The sequence below is a fragment of the Chlamydotis macqueenii genome, chromosome 15 (genome assembly GCF_036417535.1).
Source record: "Chlamydotis macqueenii isolate bChlMac1 chromosome 15, bChlMac1.mat, whole genome shotgun sequence".
Lineage (NCBI taxonomy): Eukaryota > Metazoa > Chordata > Aves > Otidiformes > Otididae > Chlamydotis > Chlamydotis macqueenii.
This window is the reverse complement of record NC_141570.1, coordinates 8,386,785-8,404,912: the sequence shown is the minus strand read 5'-3', so window position 1 is coordinate 8,404,912 and position 18,128 is coordinate 8,386,785. Positions and strand designations below refer to the sequence as shown.

Here is an 18,128-nt window from a genome sequence, read left to right as displayed (position 1 = left end):
TGAGCCTGGACAACTCTACTAATTTAGAGCTTAAATAATTTTTTAATAAGTCAAATTAAGAGAGGATATTTTTATGCTGCAGTTATTTCAGCAAAATCCTATCCTTGAGAGAGCTTTGTCTCTTAAGCTTTTCTGCTATTCTTTTGCCCTTGCACTGCAGAGCATCCCATCCTGCCTGTGACTCAGGTTAAGCATCCAGCTGAGACCTCTATCTAGCTCTTCATGCTTTGGTTACGTCTCTGTTAAAGGCTCCTTTCCACATAGTACCTTCCACACAATTAAAAACCCTCCTTCAGGTTCCTGTTACCTCACAGCTGGAGCATTGCTCCTGTTCTGTGGCCTGAAATTGCAGACCTATGAAGTTAATGGGACCTGCTGAATGAAAGGAACAAAGCCCTGGTCTCCACGCATCTGTCTTCCAGGCCGTGATCTGATACCTCTCTGTGGCCCAGTAGCCAGCACTGGTGCCCACAGAACTAGTATGGGGACAAAAGTGTCCCTTTGTATACTGGAGACATGTAGTGTCTTGTCTGTCTTATGCTGAGTTCTTCTTACTCAATTCAGATTTAACAGTGGATCTATCAGCATGTGATTTGAAGTCAGCTTGTGTAAGCTTACTAGATTCCTCTATGAAGCAATGCAATTACATTTCAACATTGCTTTACAGTCTGGATCTGAGTAACATTTTGATAAGCCTACATAACATTTCAGAAATGTGGACCTTCCCCATGTAAACAAACTGGCAAACTCCCTGACATCTTCCTGTTGTTGTATTTTATGCAGTTGTCTCCTAGAAGTACTGGATGTTTTGTTTATTTTATCTTACCGAAGTTTCACGCAACTGTGAGAGAGGTTCACTTTTAAACATCAGTGTTAACAATTTCTTTCTTGTTTTTCTTTAGTTAAGAACTCTCTTCTGTGTACATTTTAAAAACAGTGTGAGATGTTTTAGTAATCTAGCACAATTTATCTACAGAATGATGGTACCAGTAGTATTTTTGCATTATCTGCTGTTTTATCAATACTTTTACCAGGTAACAGTAAGGGATACCATCCTATTTAGAAGGATCTGATGTGTAGAAAATACTTCCTTTTGTCCCTGGAAAGGAACGTAAATTATGTACAAATTAAGGCCTTCCCTTTTTTGGCTCCTAGCCCAACCACCAGCTACAAAGGAGCAGGAAGAGCAAACGGGCCTGAGCACATATGAACATCTCAGAGTACTTGATGTCCTTGTGTTACTAACTGTCCAGCAAAGAGAAGTCTCACCATCTTACTTGGACAGGAAGGATTGGGAGAAAGCTGAAATCCAGGATTCTACCAAGGGTACTTACTACTACTTTAGCTATTTTTAAAAACCTGAAATGTTTTACTCTAACTTTTTATGGGAAGTAATTTTTTCATTTCTAATATTTGAAATTCCAGTAGGGGAGCTGAAAGCAACTTACACTGCAGGCACTGCAAAAGATGTAACTATGCTCATCACGCAGAATACATTAATAAATCAGAATAGCTCCTATAAATTTAGAGGAACAAGGAAGTTACTGATTCTAGAAATATATATTTTCTTGCAGGAAATTGTTTACATTCAAAATTTGATAATAATTTTCTAATTCCATGAAGCACATTAATATATTAACGCTATTAGTGCTTTATAAGAAAGAGATTTCTAGCAAAAAAAAAAAATCTTCGAACTGTTTCATAAATTTTAAGTGACATATTAATGGCAAGTATTCAAATATATACATTTTTCAACCATGGCTTTTTATGGCATATGTGGCAAGCTTGACCTTAGTTCTCCTTACAGTGTACAAAAAGATGCTTTTTCACGGAAGACATAGCAAAAGAATTTTATATGACTTAAAACTACTAAATAGCATAATCTAGAGATGCAAATTTAAATTCCCTTGATTGAACAGGAGAGCATACTTGTTTTATTATATTAATTCTAATTTAAATTCTGTTTGGAAATGTAGATTATTTGTAATTGTTGAAATGTCAGGATATTTTTCAACATAAGGAGCTTGTCTTTTCCGTTGTGTCATGTCAGTTCACTGAATTTAGTGAGATGACCTTAGTGTTAAAACAGTATAACAGCTTATGTATAAAACAACGTATACATTTTTGCGAGTTTGTCTTTATTTGTGTTTTAAATTCCATTGCAATATCATTGTTGATGTGTTTTCATCCAAGTTCTAGAAAATCAGATACAGATAGATAGATAGACACATAGTCACTTCCATAACTGTCCTTTTGGGTTTTAGGTGTGGAACGTTACTGTAGCTCACACTTTCCGAATAGACAAAGCACAAAGTCAACTTGTTTACAAACAAAAAAAAAATCTCATTCGCTGATTCGCTAGATCATTATCTTAAAACAAGACCTACTTGCCAAGCAGATCACACGTTCCTTAAAATGGTGCTTGCTTTTGGCATTTTGTTCAGTTTGATGATTCTTTTTCTTCTAAAATCTAATAACTACCCACCTGTTCCAGAAAATCTAATTTTGCTTCTGAGTATTAATGATCTGATCATATTACATTCCTCAGTCACCGAGGACTTTATTATTCTGCTTATTATAATGACATCTCTCTGATCTCATTAAAAGAAAAAAAAAAAAAAAACCCAAACCAACAAAACAACTCACAAAAGTGAAAACATAGGACACATCAAGAAATGTTCCCAAAGGACAATGCAGTGTCACAACATCAAAAGAATTCACAGCTAACGGGTGCAGGAATAGTTTTAATGGATCTTCATCAATGGATTGCTTCATGCTGAGAATGGTTTTCTGAAAATGATAATGCAGGAGAGTAAGAAGTTGGAAGAAGAGGAACCATTGTAGGACTCCAGTGCTGTAACAAGTGTAACAATGAAAAAAGGTTGACTAAACAATTCCTATGATGAAGCCGCTGCGACAGCTACTGTATGTTAGCATGAGGAATTATGAAGACCTGGGAAACAGTAAAAAAAAAATGTAAATAAATATTTGTAAATAACAGGTGGTGAGAGGACTAAGTCATATTTATGTAAAATAGTTTTTGTGTTCAAAAGAATGTAATAAATACTGTTATGTGTGTGTGTTTGTAAATCAAACACTATCCTTTCAATGTAATAATAAAAAATAACCGAACCAAATACTGGTTTTAAGGAGTCTGTGGGAAGGGAGAGGGAAGGCACATAAGACCTTGGAGTACAGCGAGCTGTTACCGCTATCTTTCCTTGTAAATGAAGCCAAGTCATGGTATCCGTAATCCTGTACCAGTGCTGGCACTCTCTGTTCATTCAGCGAATTGCCATTTCAGGGTGAGCTGACAAGCCAAGCACTAAGACATGACTGAGGATCCAGCCTGTCTCTTTCCCTTCTTAAGCCTTGTGTTAGCTGCTTCGTGGGTGGGTTGTACTACATGAGCTACGTGTGTACCTTGTGTACTACGTGTACACATGCCGTGTGTAGCCCAGACAAATTTTCATAAGGGTACCTGTCGCAAGGATTTTCTCAGGGACCAGCTTTGCTCCTCTCTTGCACCTCACATGGATCAGGAGAGCTGGACTTGCAGGGTGGGTCACAGACAAGAGTGATGGAACAGCGCTGCCATGTGATGATCTCCACTCTGTATTTCTGTACTTGTGTTTTGCCTTTGTGTTAGCATTTTACAGGATTTTTAAGACCAGTAAGTTTATGGAGGCTCTCTCATTGTATCTTTGAATTCACAGGGTACACAGGAGAGCTAACAGCAACCCTACAGGAATAAAACATTACAAGTAAAAGACAATACAAAGTGACAAGAAAAGATAGCTCTGCAGGGAGTGAAAGCAGGTAAAGCCTGGTCTCTTATGGATTTGCATTTGGAGATTGTCCTTGTGCATACAAAGTGATCTCGAGCTGTACATCTGCCCTTAGCAGGGACACTGCTCAGCCCTCTCTCCTATTCCTGAGCACCTACTGTCAGGAAACTTAAACAAACTCAGTACATGAGAGACCTTTGTCCAGGTTTTAATGAAACTGCTTAAGTCGACAATTTAGCGATACAGAGGTGCAGCTGATGGACAGACAAGGAAGCGGTGTGGGAGGTACTGCGTAAGCCTTGTTTCCCTAGAAATGCAGAATAGAAAACCAGAAGTATAAAGTTACTTGCCAGCATGAACATTTTAACTATATGCAAACATTTAATTTACTTTTAAATTAGTTATTTATGAATCTTTTATACATTGATTTTATTGGACTACTAGCTCAGGACTGCATACTGGATTACTTTTCAGAAGCAACATCAGGCAGTTGAGTGCAGCCCAGTGAGAAGTGCCGGCTGTGGCCTTTTTTTTCGGATACTCCTCAGTAAGGGCTAACTGAGGAATTCACCAAGGCTTTGCGGTTGCAAATCCCCATGAAGCCCCACCATTCCAGTCCTGTAATAACAGATCAGAGGTTTGGCATTTCAGGTAAGATGCTGTTATAACAGTACTGATTAATACTAACTGGCTTGGTTCAATGGATTTATCGTTATTACAAATCCAGTCTCTGAAGTTTTAAGACAACTTTCAGTATCCGTTTGGAATAGCCAGCTGCCTCATTTCTGTCAGTCTTTACTGAGTCTTAGTTTAAGCTGGCTATTGTTTGAGTTACTTATGTTCTAAGATAATTGCAAGTGTGTCTTTAAATGATTAAAATTTAATATGAACATTCAGACATGGCACAGCTCTAACGGAAGAGGTAAACCTGTTCAAAGGTTATTTTTTGCCTGGGATGGGTAACTGAAATTCTGCAGCTCCTGACCCTTTTCACACCCTCCCAGGCACCAGCAACCACAGAGCTGATCGGAGACCCTAGTGCCTGTTTCTTTATGATTATCTTTCTTCTTTGGGGATTCTGGCTGTTTTGCAGGTGTTTCTGATGCTCTGCATCTCTATGAGCCATATCCCGCCACCGACCATCCGACTGGTAACCAAGAGATGGTGTTTTTTTTCCTGAACAACCTATTCAACAGGTACCTCGGTGTGGACGGAGCCCTACCCACCGACAGGATGCTTTCGAGCAGTGGTCGCGGCTGTATGAAGACACCTGGCGGTAAGAGCCACCACAGGATGCTGTGGCATCCCAGGGATGCCGTGGGGACCCAGGAATGCTGTGGGATGAGCAGAATCCCGGGGATGCTGTGGAACGAGCAATATCCCAGGAAGGTTGTGGGATCCCAAAGATGCTGCAGGATGAGTGGGACCCGGCGGGCAGCGGGAACTCAGAGGGGGCCGCGGGAGCCTGTGAGTGCAGAGGGATTGCCGGGGTGCTGCCGGGACCCCGAGGAGCCCCGGCGGCGCGGGGGCGGTGGGGGCGCGGGGCCGGCCGGGACAGGCGCCCCGCGGCCCGGCCCGAGCGGGTGCGGCGAGGCACCGGCCCCAACAGCCGCCCCTGCCGGGGCCGCCGGGCCGGGCGGCGCGGAGCGCTGGGGCCCTGGCCGGAGCACATCTTCCCCCGGCCCCGCGGTGCCCCTGGCAAATTCGCAAGTGAGTCGCAGAGAATGCCTGCGGGAGCTCGGGTGGCTTTTAATCTTTTATGGTGGGACCGTGAGGGGAGGTGAGGAAATCGGTGGCTACGGCCTCTAAAACGCCTTGTCTGCCTGTGATGAACCCGTGGCCGTTCCTGTATGGCTGGGAAAGAACCTCCACCACTACTTTTTTCTTAATGTAGTCATTGACCCTTTCTGTCACATAGCAGTTATTTTATTCTAGTTCCACTGGAAAGTGAGGGTTTGACAACCTTGTTCTCTGATACACGTGCTAAAGAAAAAGAAAATAAGTATAAGGCATTCCCCTTTCCTTTTGAAATCCTCATATATCTCAACTCCATAACTGCCAATGATAAAACCACAGTACATTCTTAATTTACATTCAGCTGCTGTCTCTTAGAAAGGAGTTGAAAACATCACTAGATGAAAAGAAGAAATTTTTTACACTGAGGGCGGTGGAACAGTGGCCCAGGTTGCCCAGAGAGGTGGTGGATGCCCCATCCCTGGAAACATTCAAGGCCAGGTTGGAAGTGGCTCTGAGCAACCTGATCTGGTTGGAGATGTCCCTGCTCCTTGCAGGGGGGTTGGACTGGATGGCCTTTAAAGGTCCCTTCCAACCCAAACCATTCTATGGTTCTAGGTTCACTTTTCTCAAATGTCTGTCATTGTGATAAGCCAGGGACAACTGGAAGAAGTGTTAAAGATTTCTTTTGCTCTAGGGATTTCTTTGCTCTAGGGTTTTGCTCTGCTGCTGTTCTGCTTGGCCCTGCATGTTTGTTTTTTAAGCACAGAAACTTAAATGCAATTTGTTCATCTTTAGTGTTTTTCTGACAGTTCAAGATTTCAAATTCAGGTATGGCCCTGTATCACATCTGATCCCTAAAGGCCATCTGCGAGCTTGTGACACAGACCAGGACGAACTGAACTAAGACAAGGAGATGCATTTCATGTAGGCAGCAATTTCTCTTCTGCTAATAAAAAATTATGGTCCGTACCATTGTTCTAATTCTGACCCATTTGTGGAAAACATTTGAATTCACGTTCTCTGCATCAGGGAATTTTTTTGCTTTGTTTTGTTTTTCTTCTATAATTCTGGATACCATTTGTAAATAAATATTTAGTCAAAAACATGCAATTTTTGTTGTATGTTTTCAGGATGCTGTCTTTAATATAATATACAGACATTTTAAATGTTTGTAAAATGTGAAAATTATTATTAAACAAACTCTTAACAATCTAAGCAGAAAATTTAAATGGGTCTTTTAAAAGAAACCTTTAAACTCTCTAAACAAATTTCTAATTTGGTAGCTTTCTCTCTTAAACAGGTTGCATTAAAGTAAAACTTTGCTGCTGTGAATAGTGCTTGTTAACACGAAACTCACTGGAATCGTCTGCATCCAGGAGGCCTATGGAGCAGTTTTCAACACGGAGGAGAAATTGTTACACGTGTCTGCTAACAGAAGACAGTATTTCACTGACAGAAAACTTATACTGAGTGGGGTAGCAGCAACCTGGTGCCAAACCTCTAAAGTGAATGGAAATGGTGCAGCACTGAATTAAAAAGTATGAGAGCAGTGGTGACAGGAGGTGGAGGCTATTTTGGATACAAGCTGGGATGTGCTCTTGCCAACGCAGGCGCTTCTGTTGTTCTGTATGACATACACAAGCCTATCCAGGAAATTCCCAATGGAGTCGTGTGTATCCAGGTATGATAATTTATGTTTTCACAGCACTCAAAGTTAGTTAATTTGACTTTTCCATAATGCCTTACTAGTTTTCACAGAATCCAAATACCTAATTGTGAATGATTGCAAATTTCAATAACCGTTTTAACTGTGTGAATATCCCACATGATTTTTTGTCAACTGATTTTAGTACATCTGAAGTAAGGAAAACAATGAAACCTGGAAAGTGTAGCACAGAGTACCCGCTTCACCTGACTCTGAACTACTCCTCAGGACCCAGTCACTGCCTGCATCTGTGCCTTACTGTAATGACCTGTAGAATGAACACAGGGGTATTAAGAGGCTTTATGAATGTTTTTAAGGTCCTTTCAGTTCTATGGAAGGAAAGTATGATTATCAGCAAGTACTGAAATGGGCCTAGTTTTCAGTCTCTGGACATACAGTAAGTACAATTATATATAGACATTCCCTCTCTGTTAACCCACTACATGACAAATGCGAACCTGCAGTTTTGATTTCAAGTCCAAATATCTTTTCCTATGTATTACAGGCAGACATCAGGGATTACGATGCTGTATTTGCAGCCTGTGAAGGGGCTGATTGTGTGTTTCATGTAGCTTCGTATGGAATGTCAGGAAGAGAGCAAGTGAGTCCAAATTGTTTGTTTTTTTCCTATGTGACTGCCCACGCTGAGGATGATAGACTTGATGCTGTAACACTGCATATTAGATTTTATCTCTTCAGATTACCCTAAGAGCCTGAATCCAGATCCATGCTGTTTCGGTAAATTGCTCTGTGCAAACTGGTGTGCTAGCTGCAGTCTCCTTACAGTCCTGTTTTCCTAGTTGTGAATTTATTTCCTCCCCATTAGAGGCTCTACCAGCAGCCTGGCAGGGCTTTTGAGTTGGAAACAGTATTGAAGAGTTCTGAAACAGTGTGAGGACAAAAGCAAAGACAAGGGAGGCAGATTACCTCCCAAACCCTGATCTTTCCCTAAGCCTTTCACACGGAACTCCTGGCTTTAAGGTCACTTGGGAGGAATTGAACCTGAAATAAATTATAAATTATTTTATGTAACTAATTTATAACAACAGCTGTATTTTAAGTCTTATTTGCCATTGGGTAAAAAGCTGTAATGATGTACTTGATGTAGGACTCTGAGCCACAATTTTTATTATTAAAGATCATTCGAAGATGTTTGCAATTGAGCAATGCATACTTGGAATTGCTCTGGGTAAAGGCAACTGGTTACTGAAGTACTACCGAAACACAGATACTTAACATACTGCTGCAAGATGTACAATAACTGGAAATGTACATTCAGAACCACTGTGGTTCTCTTTGCTTCAAGCAGGCTAGTCTGTAAAAATGCAAGAAAAATACAGGCACAGTTTAAAAATCATCATTTGACTTCTTTAAGTTGGAAACAGCAGCCTAAATGATCTTTTTATAATCAAAGCTCTAAACTCATTACCTTTATCTGGGGACATTTATAACCTCCTCCTATTGAATTTTAAATGTATTATTCTTAAAAAATGCACAATTTTCTTATTTTCCTAGTTGAACAGAGAAGCGATTGAAACTGTAAACATTCATGGAACAAGAATCATAATTGATGGTATGTATCTAACCTTGCCATTGGGTGTTAGTATAGCATATCAAAATATTTTACCACTTAGAAAAAGCCGGTTGGCTTTTTTTGGCACACACTATTTTTTACCAAACTTTACATTTTTGGCAGAAGATGAGGAAACATGTCATTGCGTTTTTTTATGCTAGATTCTGTTATGGGGTGTGATATGAGAGCCAGCACTGTAGTTCAACGACTTCAGCTTTTCGTAATCATGTTTGCTCTGTCAGAATCTGTATCCATGTATGGAGTTAACTATTTCCATGTGTATTTTGTAGCAGTAAACCTCATTGTTATCTAATAGCTTGTGCACAGGTAGCGGGCAGCCCTCAAGCAGGTGGACTACTAGCCAGCTGGCTGGCTAGAGCTGAAGCCCGTCTCAGTAGGCTGGTAGCAGCCCTCCCAGAGGCACAGTGTTAGCTTACAGCATCCAAATTAGGATGTGCCAGAATATAAAGCACTTGGTTCTACACTGATGTCTTCCCTTTAAATATGCTTTGCATTTTACATCACCCAATCATAAAATGGAAGGATTTGCTCTTTTAAGATTTGGCAGTTTCTCAGAAAAAGATCATACAAACTTCTTTTCCATATTGTTTCATTTTCCACTAAAATAATTTACTTTATACATTGCCGCAGCCTGCAAACAAAGGAACATCACTAGACTGATATACACCAGTACAGTAAATGTGGTGCTTGGAGGGCTTCCTATTGAAGATGGTGATGAGGAAACTGTGCCATATTTTCCAATCGAAAAGGTATTTGGGATGTATTATATTTTCACATTTCCTCTTTGTTTACTAAAAAGCCTGGAGTTCACATAACCATGTTTTGCCTGATACCAGAATCCAGTGCCAAGAAAGAAGAAAGAAAATTCTTTACACTCTTTTTAGATGCTATTCACAACCCTGACACATCAGTTTTATGTACACTGCAGTATAAATGTCTTTGTTTCCTATCAAGATCTTGATTTTGGAAAATAACTCACACAGTGTCCCATTAACATTAATACCATTCCACCTGGACATAGGGATTGTGTTATAGGGCATGGTGCCATTTATTATTTATATGATTTTTCTCTTTCCCCCTTATCGAAGATGACATATTCAATATAGAGCTGATATGGAAAAGCAGCCTATTTTAGATTGTTATATTGCACTTAAAAAGGAAAAAGTACTTCTGCTTGCTTTGCATACACAGTTGGTTTTTGCATCCCTCTCTCTCCATTAAGTACTTCACAGTCTTTCAAGAAGAAACGATGGATAGAGAAAATATTGAATAATATTTTAAAGACTATATCAAATAATATTTTCTCTGGGACAGCGCCACAAGAAAGTGAGTAGGATAATTCATAGCAATTGTAATGTCTTCAAAACTTGGCTTTTGATTTTTCCATTACCTGAAAAAGAAATCCAAATTACAAAGTAGTGATCAATTACATTCTTGGCAGCATTCAAAGCATACATATATTTATTGCTTCTCAAATGTGCTGAAATTAATTAACTAGATTTGCATAAACAAAAATGCTTGGTTTCCTTAGCAATATGCATGTGTTTTATCCTAAACTAATACCCCATAGCTTCTGTATTTTGAGGTATTTGTTGCCATCTGCTAAATGAAAACTAGTGCAGAAGAGATGCCCCTCTGCCCTGTCATTGCAAGAATAGATAAAAACTTATTTGCTTTTTCTCTGTAGCATGTTGATCATTATTCCAGAACCAAATCAATTGCAGAACAAATGGTACTAGCAGCTAATGGAACTCCACTAGCAGGTACTTTTGTCTTAGCATGAATTCATAGTAGAATTTACTCCTCCTCTTCTTGTTCCTCACTAACATTCTGTATCAATCCTTAGTGGATGAAATTGTCCTGCAATTATGAAATTAAGTTATCCATCCCCTCTCACAAACCATCAGATTTTCACTTAAAAATAACTTTTAATTGTTTTTAAGGTCCCACAGTGTCCATAAAAAGTTTTAGCATGGTAGCAATGAGTTCAGTATGTTAACTGAAAAGATGAAGACCACTATAAATTAAACAAAACCAAGTGTTTAATGTCACTGTATTATGCAACATAAGTAAAACATGAATGCTAATTAAATTGTTAACGCCACCCCCCCCAAGTTATATATTTAAATCTGAAGAAGCCACCTGATACTACAGCCTGGAATTATTTATTAGTGCTTCCCAAAGTTTTCCATGTTGAGGAAGCCAGTTATACACTTGAATAGTTAAGCTCACCTGTGAGATACTATAACTGCTAGTGCAAAACAAATTAATGTAAAGTGCAACATGATTCGATGGGACCAAGTGATACTGAGCTAAATATAGCTGTAGGCAACTTACAGAAAAGACTCTCTTCACTTGATACTTGCAGCGGGCTATAAAGAGATATAAAGTCATTGATGGGTATTCCATGCCAATATAATTATTTTGTTTAAAAAACAAAGGGGTTTTTTTTTCCCTCATTTCCTCAGCAGCTCTTCACATCAAAGACCCTCTTCATTTTAGGAGCAATACACAGTTCTGCATTTGTCAATTAAATTAGAACCAGTCAGTGTTCCAAACGTTTTGATCCTGTGCCATAGCAGGATTGAGTATTTTGCACGTTTTCAAGCACTAATAAGAACAGCTATTAGCAGATTATAAACCAGCCCACGGATGTACCTGGGAAGTGACTGGATTTTTATTATGGTCCTTGCTTTCTACCACGGAAATTATCAAGAGCTTCTACAGCAGTTCTGGTGGGAGCTGGCTGTGCCTACTGTTGGGAACCTTTCAGCTCTATCTGGTACTGCTAGCGAGTCACTGTTTCCCGTCAATAATTTTATATGAGATCAATTGGTTTCATTCCACTTTCCTACCAATAACTTGCTCACTTCAGGAATCTCATCACCACAGTTGGCACATTCATTCACTGCTTTGGCACAGAGACAAAGGACTAATTAGAAAGGTTTTGAAATATCTGCTAATTTCTAGGAATCTGACTATGGTGGCAGGATTGCTCTGAAACTTATCTTGCTGTTCTGATTCTGCCAACTTAATATCCAACTACTAATTCAACATCTTTCAGTATGTATTATTTTTTAAGATGGTGAAGTTAATATATTTCTGAGTAAGTTCTGCCACCATAGTCTTTGGTTCATACAGACAAACATATAACGTACTCATGTGAAAGTCACTTAAGAATGGTCTCACCAATTCTTCTAGGAGGTGGAATACTCCACACGTGTGTTCTTCGCCCACCAGGAATCTATGGACCAGAAGAGAAAAGACACTTGCCAAGGCTAGCAGTATGTATTTTAATTTTTTAATCAGCAGAATTTTCTATGATATACAACAGCATCACTTATTTGTGTTATAAACTGACTGACCTTCTTATTGGGCAGCAATTCAATAACTCATTTGTCCACTGAGGATATTATAACTTTTGTTAACAGGCACTATACACTATCCATAAAAAATGTATAGTAAATTTAAAAAGCCTTTTTTAAAAATACAGGCACATGTAAGTCCAGCTTTATAATTTAATGCTTATTATAATTACAAGATTCAGGCCAATCTATGATATTTCAAATGTCTGTTTGCATGCAACTTACACCAAATGGTTTAAAATATTAATGAAAAGAGATACAGCAAAATATCTTATTTCCAGTCTCAACTATTAACAGCTTTGACTATCCAATGAAAGAAGGAGTCGGAAGCACCTTCTGGTGCTAATAGGTTACTGAAGGGCAAACAGCTGAGGTGCTCACGTTTTAGTCTCTTTCACTTGCTGTCTTTTAAATTGTAGGACTACTGCAGTGTTTAGAATATGATCCCTGTAGAATTATATGAGTCAGTTATTTTAAAAGCATCAGTACAATATAAAGTTACACACAGCTTTGAGGAAATAATAGATTCAAGCTTACCACATAATAAATATTTTTTGTTTGTGGCTGAGATAAGGAATTACATTGAAGTCAGCCAAAATATACTTTATAATCTTCTAAATAGAATACTTTTTAAGAATGGAAAATGGGATTTTAGTTAAACCTGAGATGCTTTCTTTAGCCCTCTCCCCCAAAAAAACATAATCTTTTAAGATTTCCATTTAGGATTTTAAGCTTATTTATTATGAGCCCATTTTAAGGCATGATACAACTGTCACATTTTGCAGTTTCTAAAATGTACCTCTTAAATGAAAAATGCATAACCTAGCATTACCTTCCATTTTTTCCTAGCCAAAGCTATTTGTTAAATTTGATCCAGTTTTGTGAATACTTTTGATCCATTCAGAACTGTATCTTACCTTTCCATAGAGTCTTTTACTTATCCTTAAAAGAGACTTGTATTTTTTGTAAATTCAGGACGTATTATATTCAATACATTTTCTGATCCTTCCTCATGAGCAATATTTTTAGAGCTCTCTGCACTTCTCTTGATTCTTTTGAATTGATTAATGTAATTTAAGTAGAAACAAACAAGTGCACTGTCCTTCATTTTAAAACCCAACTTGCTTTGGTTTCATGTTTGTTTATGTCTACAGAAGAATATTGAGAGACGGCTATTTAGCTTCAAGTTTGGAGATCCTTCTGCTAAAATGAACTGGGTGCACGCAGATAATCTTGTACAGGCTCAAATTCTAGCTGCTGAAGCTCTGACCCCTGAAAAGAACTACATAGCTGTAAGTAAACAATAGAAGTACCACAGTTTTCATTTGACAGTGGATCCTGCCACTGCATCCTGTACTGGAGTGCAGTAGCAGAAATTAATGCTTGTGTTATGGTCCTTTAGCTTATGTTGTTGTCCATGTTTGTTGTTGACAAATGCGCTATGAACAGCACGAGACCTGGCAGCACTGGCTGTGCAGTGTGATAAGAGTGGGAATATTCAGTTCTGCAAGAACATTCCATCTTTGCATTTTTGTAATATAATATTTGCCATTTCTGGGAGATGAGCAAAGAATGTTTGCTGTGTCAAAAATGAGATTGGAAGTTCAGGCAGATTTATCCCTGGTTACCTTGTATATAGATCCAGACGTAATATTCTGAACTGTGATAATCAGTCTTGCCGTACCATATGCATGTAAAAGCACATTTCATTTGGGTTCATTGACTTCAAGAACAGTTGCAACTGTTTTCCTCCTTGTAAACACAGTTTTTTTTATTTTACCTAGAAGGACTACTCTTAAAGTTTATTAGAAAAATTTTCAAAGTAGATTAAACTACTTTTTCTAAAACCCTAAAAGCAAAAGGGAAAGAGGTAACTTGTGCCTTCATTACACAGCTGGAGTCTTACGGATTTCAGTGAGTTTTAACTAGACTGAGAGCAGAATGTGTCCCACCAGCTGGTGAATAGGTGTCAACAGCACAGGTTAGATACGGCACCGCTGTCAGTGCAGTGGGTAATCGCTGTGTAGTCAGTACAGCCATTCTGTACAGGCACATCTGTAATGAATAATTTATACCAAGGCATGTTAATCACATAAACCACTTGTCCACCAATTTCACTGCACACATTAGTGCAACTGATTGAAACACATGTGGACAGTTTGTTGGCTTGTATGCACATCCAGCATATTTTATATTGCTGCATTATTTTTAAGCTACTCATAAGTGAGATAAAGAAGTCAATTTATAAGCAGTATTATTTTTACTAACTTGTCTCTTCTCTACCTCTTCTGCAGAGTGGCCAGGTGTATTTCATTCATGATGGAGAAAACGTCAATATTTTTGAATGGTTAACTCCACTTGTACGTACAATATATACTTTATCTCCACATACATTCATTTATTTGATGGTATACAACTCCAGCTTTTTTGTGCCTGTTACACTTGGTATGTTTGCTTTGAGCGTAAGAGTTCTGTTCTGAACATGAGTTTAATTCCTGCTTGAAGTTCAGTGTGATTAGCTCTGGAACAAAGCCTATCTAAAATATTACATAAAAGTCATAAAGGTCTTCGCTGAGACCAAAGGACCATCTAAACCAGTATCGTCTTTTGAGTTGCCATTTTCTTCATTTCTTGGGTGTGCATCTGTTAACAGTGGCTATTTTGGGTGGACAAAAAAAATATAAATCCTAATTATTAAACTGTCATATACATTCTTTTCAAAAGATCATTTTATTGTTAGCAGTGGGGTCAAAACCATAAATATGTCACAATGTTAAATTAGGTATCAGCACACCATGACGTTTCGATTGATTATTTTAAGACTGCTGCTTGAAAATTACATAGTGTCTGCATGTGACGTTTAGCTGGAATCTCCTGAGAACTGAAAACTCAAATAGTAACAGCTACAATGATTTTTTTTCTGTTTTATCAGTAAATATTTCCACAAACATCTTCTGCATTGAAATTTTAAAACTTGTTTGATGTTTCTATTTTTTTTCTTTGTTTTTAAAATTTCTTTCAGTTTGAAAGATTAGGTTGCGGTAAACCACGGACACGTATTCCTACTTCCTTAGTTTATGCATCAGGTAAAACTATGTTATCAACATTTCTCTTTCCTGTCCACACTACCTTCATTCCTAATTGTACCATAATGTTTTGGTTTTTTTTAATTTGCCCACAATTTTCAGTTTCATGTATAAAAATAATATGCTGTGGGCTCATCTAGTGTGCAGCAGTTGGGGGTGAAGTTCAGCTCTATGCAGTGTGCTGGAACCAGAATGATCTAAGTCCCACAAAAACAGGTCTTATGTAGGACTTAACAGATGTATAACTTTGTCGTGTTCATGGTATAAATACAAAATGTTAAATGTAAAAATCCATGACTTCATGAAATAGGCTGAAGAGTATCTGCTTTGCTGCATGGGTAAATTTCTTTTCTCCTGTATCCTATGCTCTCGCCAGAATCAACTCCCATGTGCAGCTAAGACAGAATCCAACTTTGGATGGATCCAACCACATTTTTCATAAAGTTCCATGATCTTTTCACTAGACCTGTCACCAACCCTCCAAACCCTTTTCCTACAAGCACCCTAATTCAGGCTGACGAAAGTGTTAAGATTAAACCCGACTCCTTGTGAGCAAGTAGTCCTGTGACGTTAATAATGGTGCCCTGAGCCATTGGGCACATGATTATCCTTCACTATCACATACAGTGCGAGATATGCCAAAATCAGAAAGGCACAGCAATTTACTGTTCTTACCTGAAGTAGAAATCTTTTGTTATGCAGCCATGATAATGGAATACCTTCATCTGGTGCTGAAGCCATTTGTGGAACTGTCTCCCCTGCTGACCAGGAATGAGGTAAAGTGTTTGTTTGTAAATTCCCTTTAATTCTCACAGGGTGCACATATACATGTTAATACTGAGCTGCAATTTAAGATAAGAGGGCTGGAGCACCTCTCCTATGAGGACAGGCTGAGAGAGTTGGGGCTGTGCAGCCTGGAGAAGAGAAGGCTCCGGGGAGACCTTACAGCAGCCTTCCAGTACCTCAAGCGGGCTACAGGAAAGATGGGGGAGAAACTCTTCAGCAGGGCCTGTTGTGACAGGATGAGGGGTAACGGTTTTAAAACAGAAGAACGTAGATTTACATTAGATATTAGGAAAGCATTTTTTACAAGGAGGGTGGTAGAACGCTGGCCCAGGCTGCCCAGAGAGGTGGTGGATGCTCCATCCCTGGAAACGTTCAAGGCCAGGTTGGACGGGGCTCTGAGCAACCTGATCTGGTTGGAGATGTCCCTGTTCCTTGCAGGGGGGTTGGACTAGATGACCTTTGAAGGTCCCTTCCAGCCCAAACCATTCTATGATTCTATGATTAAGTCAGTAGAAAGTAAAATCCACTCAGTACTACTGCAGCCTCCAGTTTCCAGGGCAAATCCATGTGTCGTACATTTTAGGCAATATATTATGCTTGTTACCACAGTCTTTGAAAGGATAAGAGCTTACGCTTGCAGTCTGGGAGAGGCTGCTTCAGCTCCCTCCTTCCAAGGCCCAGTATCCCACAGGGCTTTGGCTGGCCAATTGGGCCCTCATTTCTGAAGATAGTTAGGCACCTAAGAGACGGCTTTTATCTGCCTCCTTAGGTACATAAGAGTGCAGAACGTTTTTAATGGACGTTTTCAAGACTAGAAGATTCTGCTTTGCAGCTTTTACTGCCTCTTTGGGCTTTCGAGATTCTTCTTTTGAGGAACAATTTTAAAGATAATGTCACATATGTAAATAGGTTGTGGGGATTTATTTTACATTTCCTTTAACTCTGTCTTTGTAGAGTTATTATTTGTCATTTACAGACGTTGTTCCAATTTCCTATGTATTCATATCTTTGTTTTTGACTCTTTTGCGCTTTAGGTATTGAATGTTTCTGTAACTCATACATTTCGAATAGACAAGGCACGCAGTCAGCTAGGGTACAGCCCAGAGAAGTTTGCATTTGCTGATTCCGTGGAGCATTACATTAAAACAAGACCAGAAGCCCAGAATCATCACATTTTCCTCAAAGTTTTGCTTTCTTTAATTGTTAGTTTAACTTTGATCTTTCTTTCTTTAAGATTACTTTAAGTTTTGCTTTTTTTTTAAAGAAAAACAACACTGACTTGCATAAACTGGACATACTCAGTCACAGTACTGGTACCTGGATCATTCTAATCTCCTCAATAGTTACTGGCCCCAATGCAATAAACAGGCACTTATTTTTAGATTTAAAAACAAAATTGTAACATATCGGTAGCTGTACTTGAGAAATTAAAATACAGTAAACAATTACAGCCAAATCACTGAAACACACTGGAGTCAAGATTGTTGCGTCTGTTTATTTCACATAAAAAAACCCTACTTTCCAAATTGATCGCCGAAGTAAATGAGAACCTGGAGAAAGAACAAGAGCTACAGCCAGCCTTTAGTGCTTCCCTGGTGAAGAAAAATGGCTAAAATAAGTAAAAAAGATTGACATCTGCTGACGTGGCTTACTGCCTTGGGGAACTGAGAAAGAAGCAAAGGGGCAGACAGAGCAGATCACTGTAAATAACACCTACCAGCTGTACCAAGAGTTCACACTGCGAATTTATTTTGTGAATTAGCTGTATCACTGCTCATGAGGGAAAATAAAAGTGCTGTTGAAACTCTGCTGAAGTCAGTCCCGTACCTCTGCGCAGACTGTTCCAGAACTGCTCCCCCTCCCCTGCCCCGGGATGCAGAGCCATCTGTGACAGCACCTCGCGGCAGTTCGCAGCCCTAGGGGCTACAGGCAGGTAGCGTTCTTCACAAGCCAGAACTGCATATTTTAGTTATTAACCATTCCGTTAACTTCCATTAATAACTGGAAGTTATTAACTAAGTTACATTAGTTAAATGCATTTATGTCACAGTACAGGAATCTGCCACT

The 18,128-nt window shown here is 39.0% G+C and overlaps 1 protein-coding gene across 1 annotated transcript; it reads left to right on the top strand.

Moving 5' to 3' along the window:
• The first annotated feature begins 1,118 nt into the window (after window positions 1-1,118).
• Window positions 1,119-17,323, top strand: SDR42E2 (short chain dehydrogenase/reductase family 42E, member 2). The gene is given in 14 exon segments (XM_086760102.1): window positions 1,119-1,326; window positions 4,882-5,568; window positions 6,861-7,055; window positions 7,058-7,206; window positions 7,736-7,831; window positions 8,746-8,803; window positions 9,455-9,573; window positions 10,512-10,587; window positions 12,026-12,108; window positions 13,344-13,481; window positions 14,484-14,549; window positions 15,212-15,275; window positions 15,978-16,051; window positions 17,096-17,323. Coding segments are annotated over 14 exon segments (2,241 nt in total).
• Window positions 17,324-18,128: the final 805 nt, after the last annotated feature.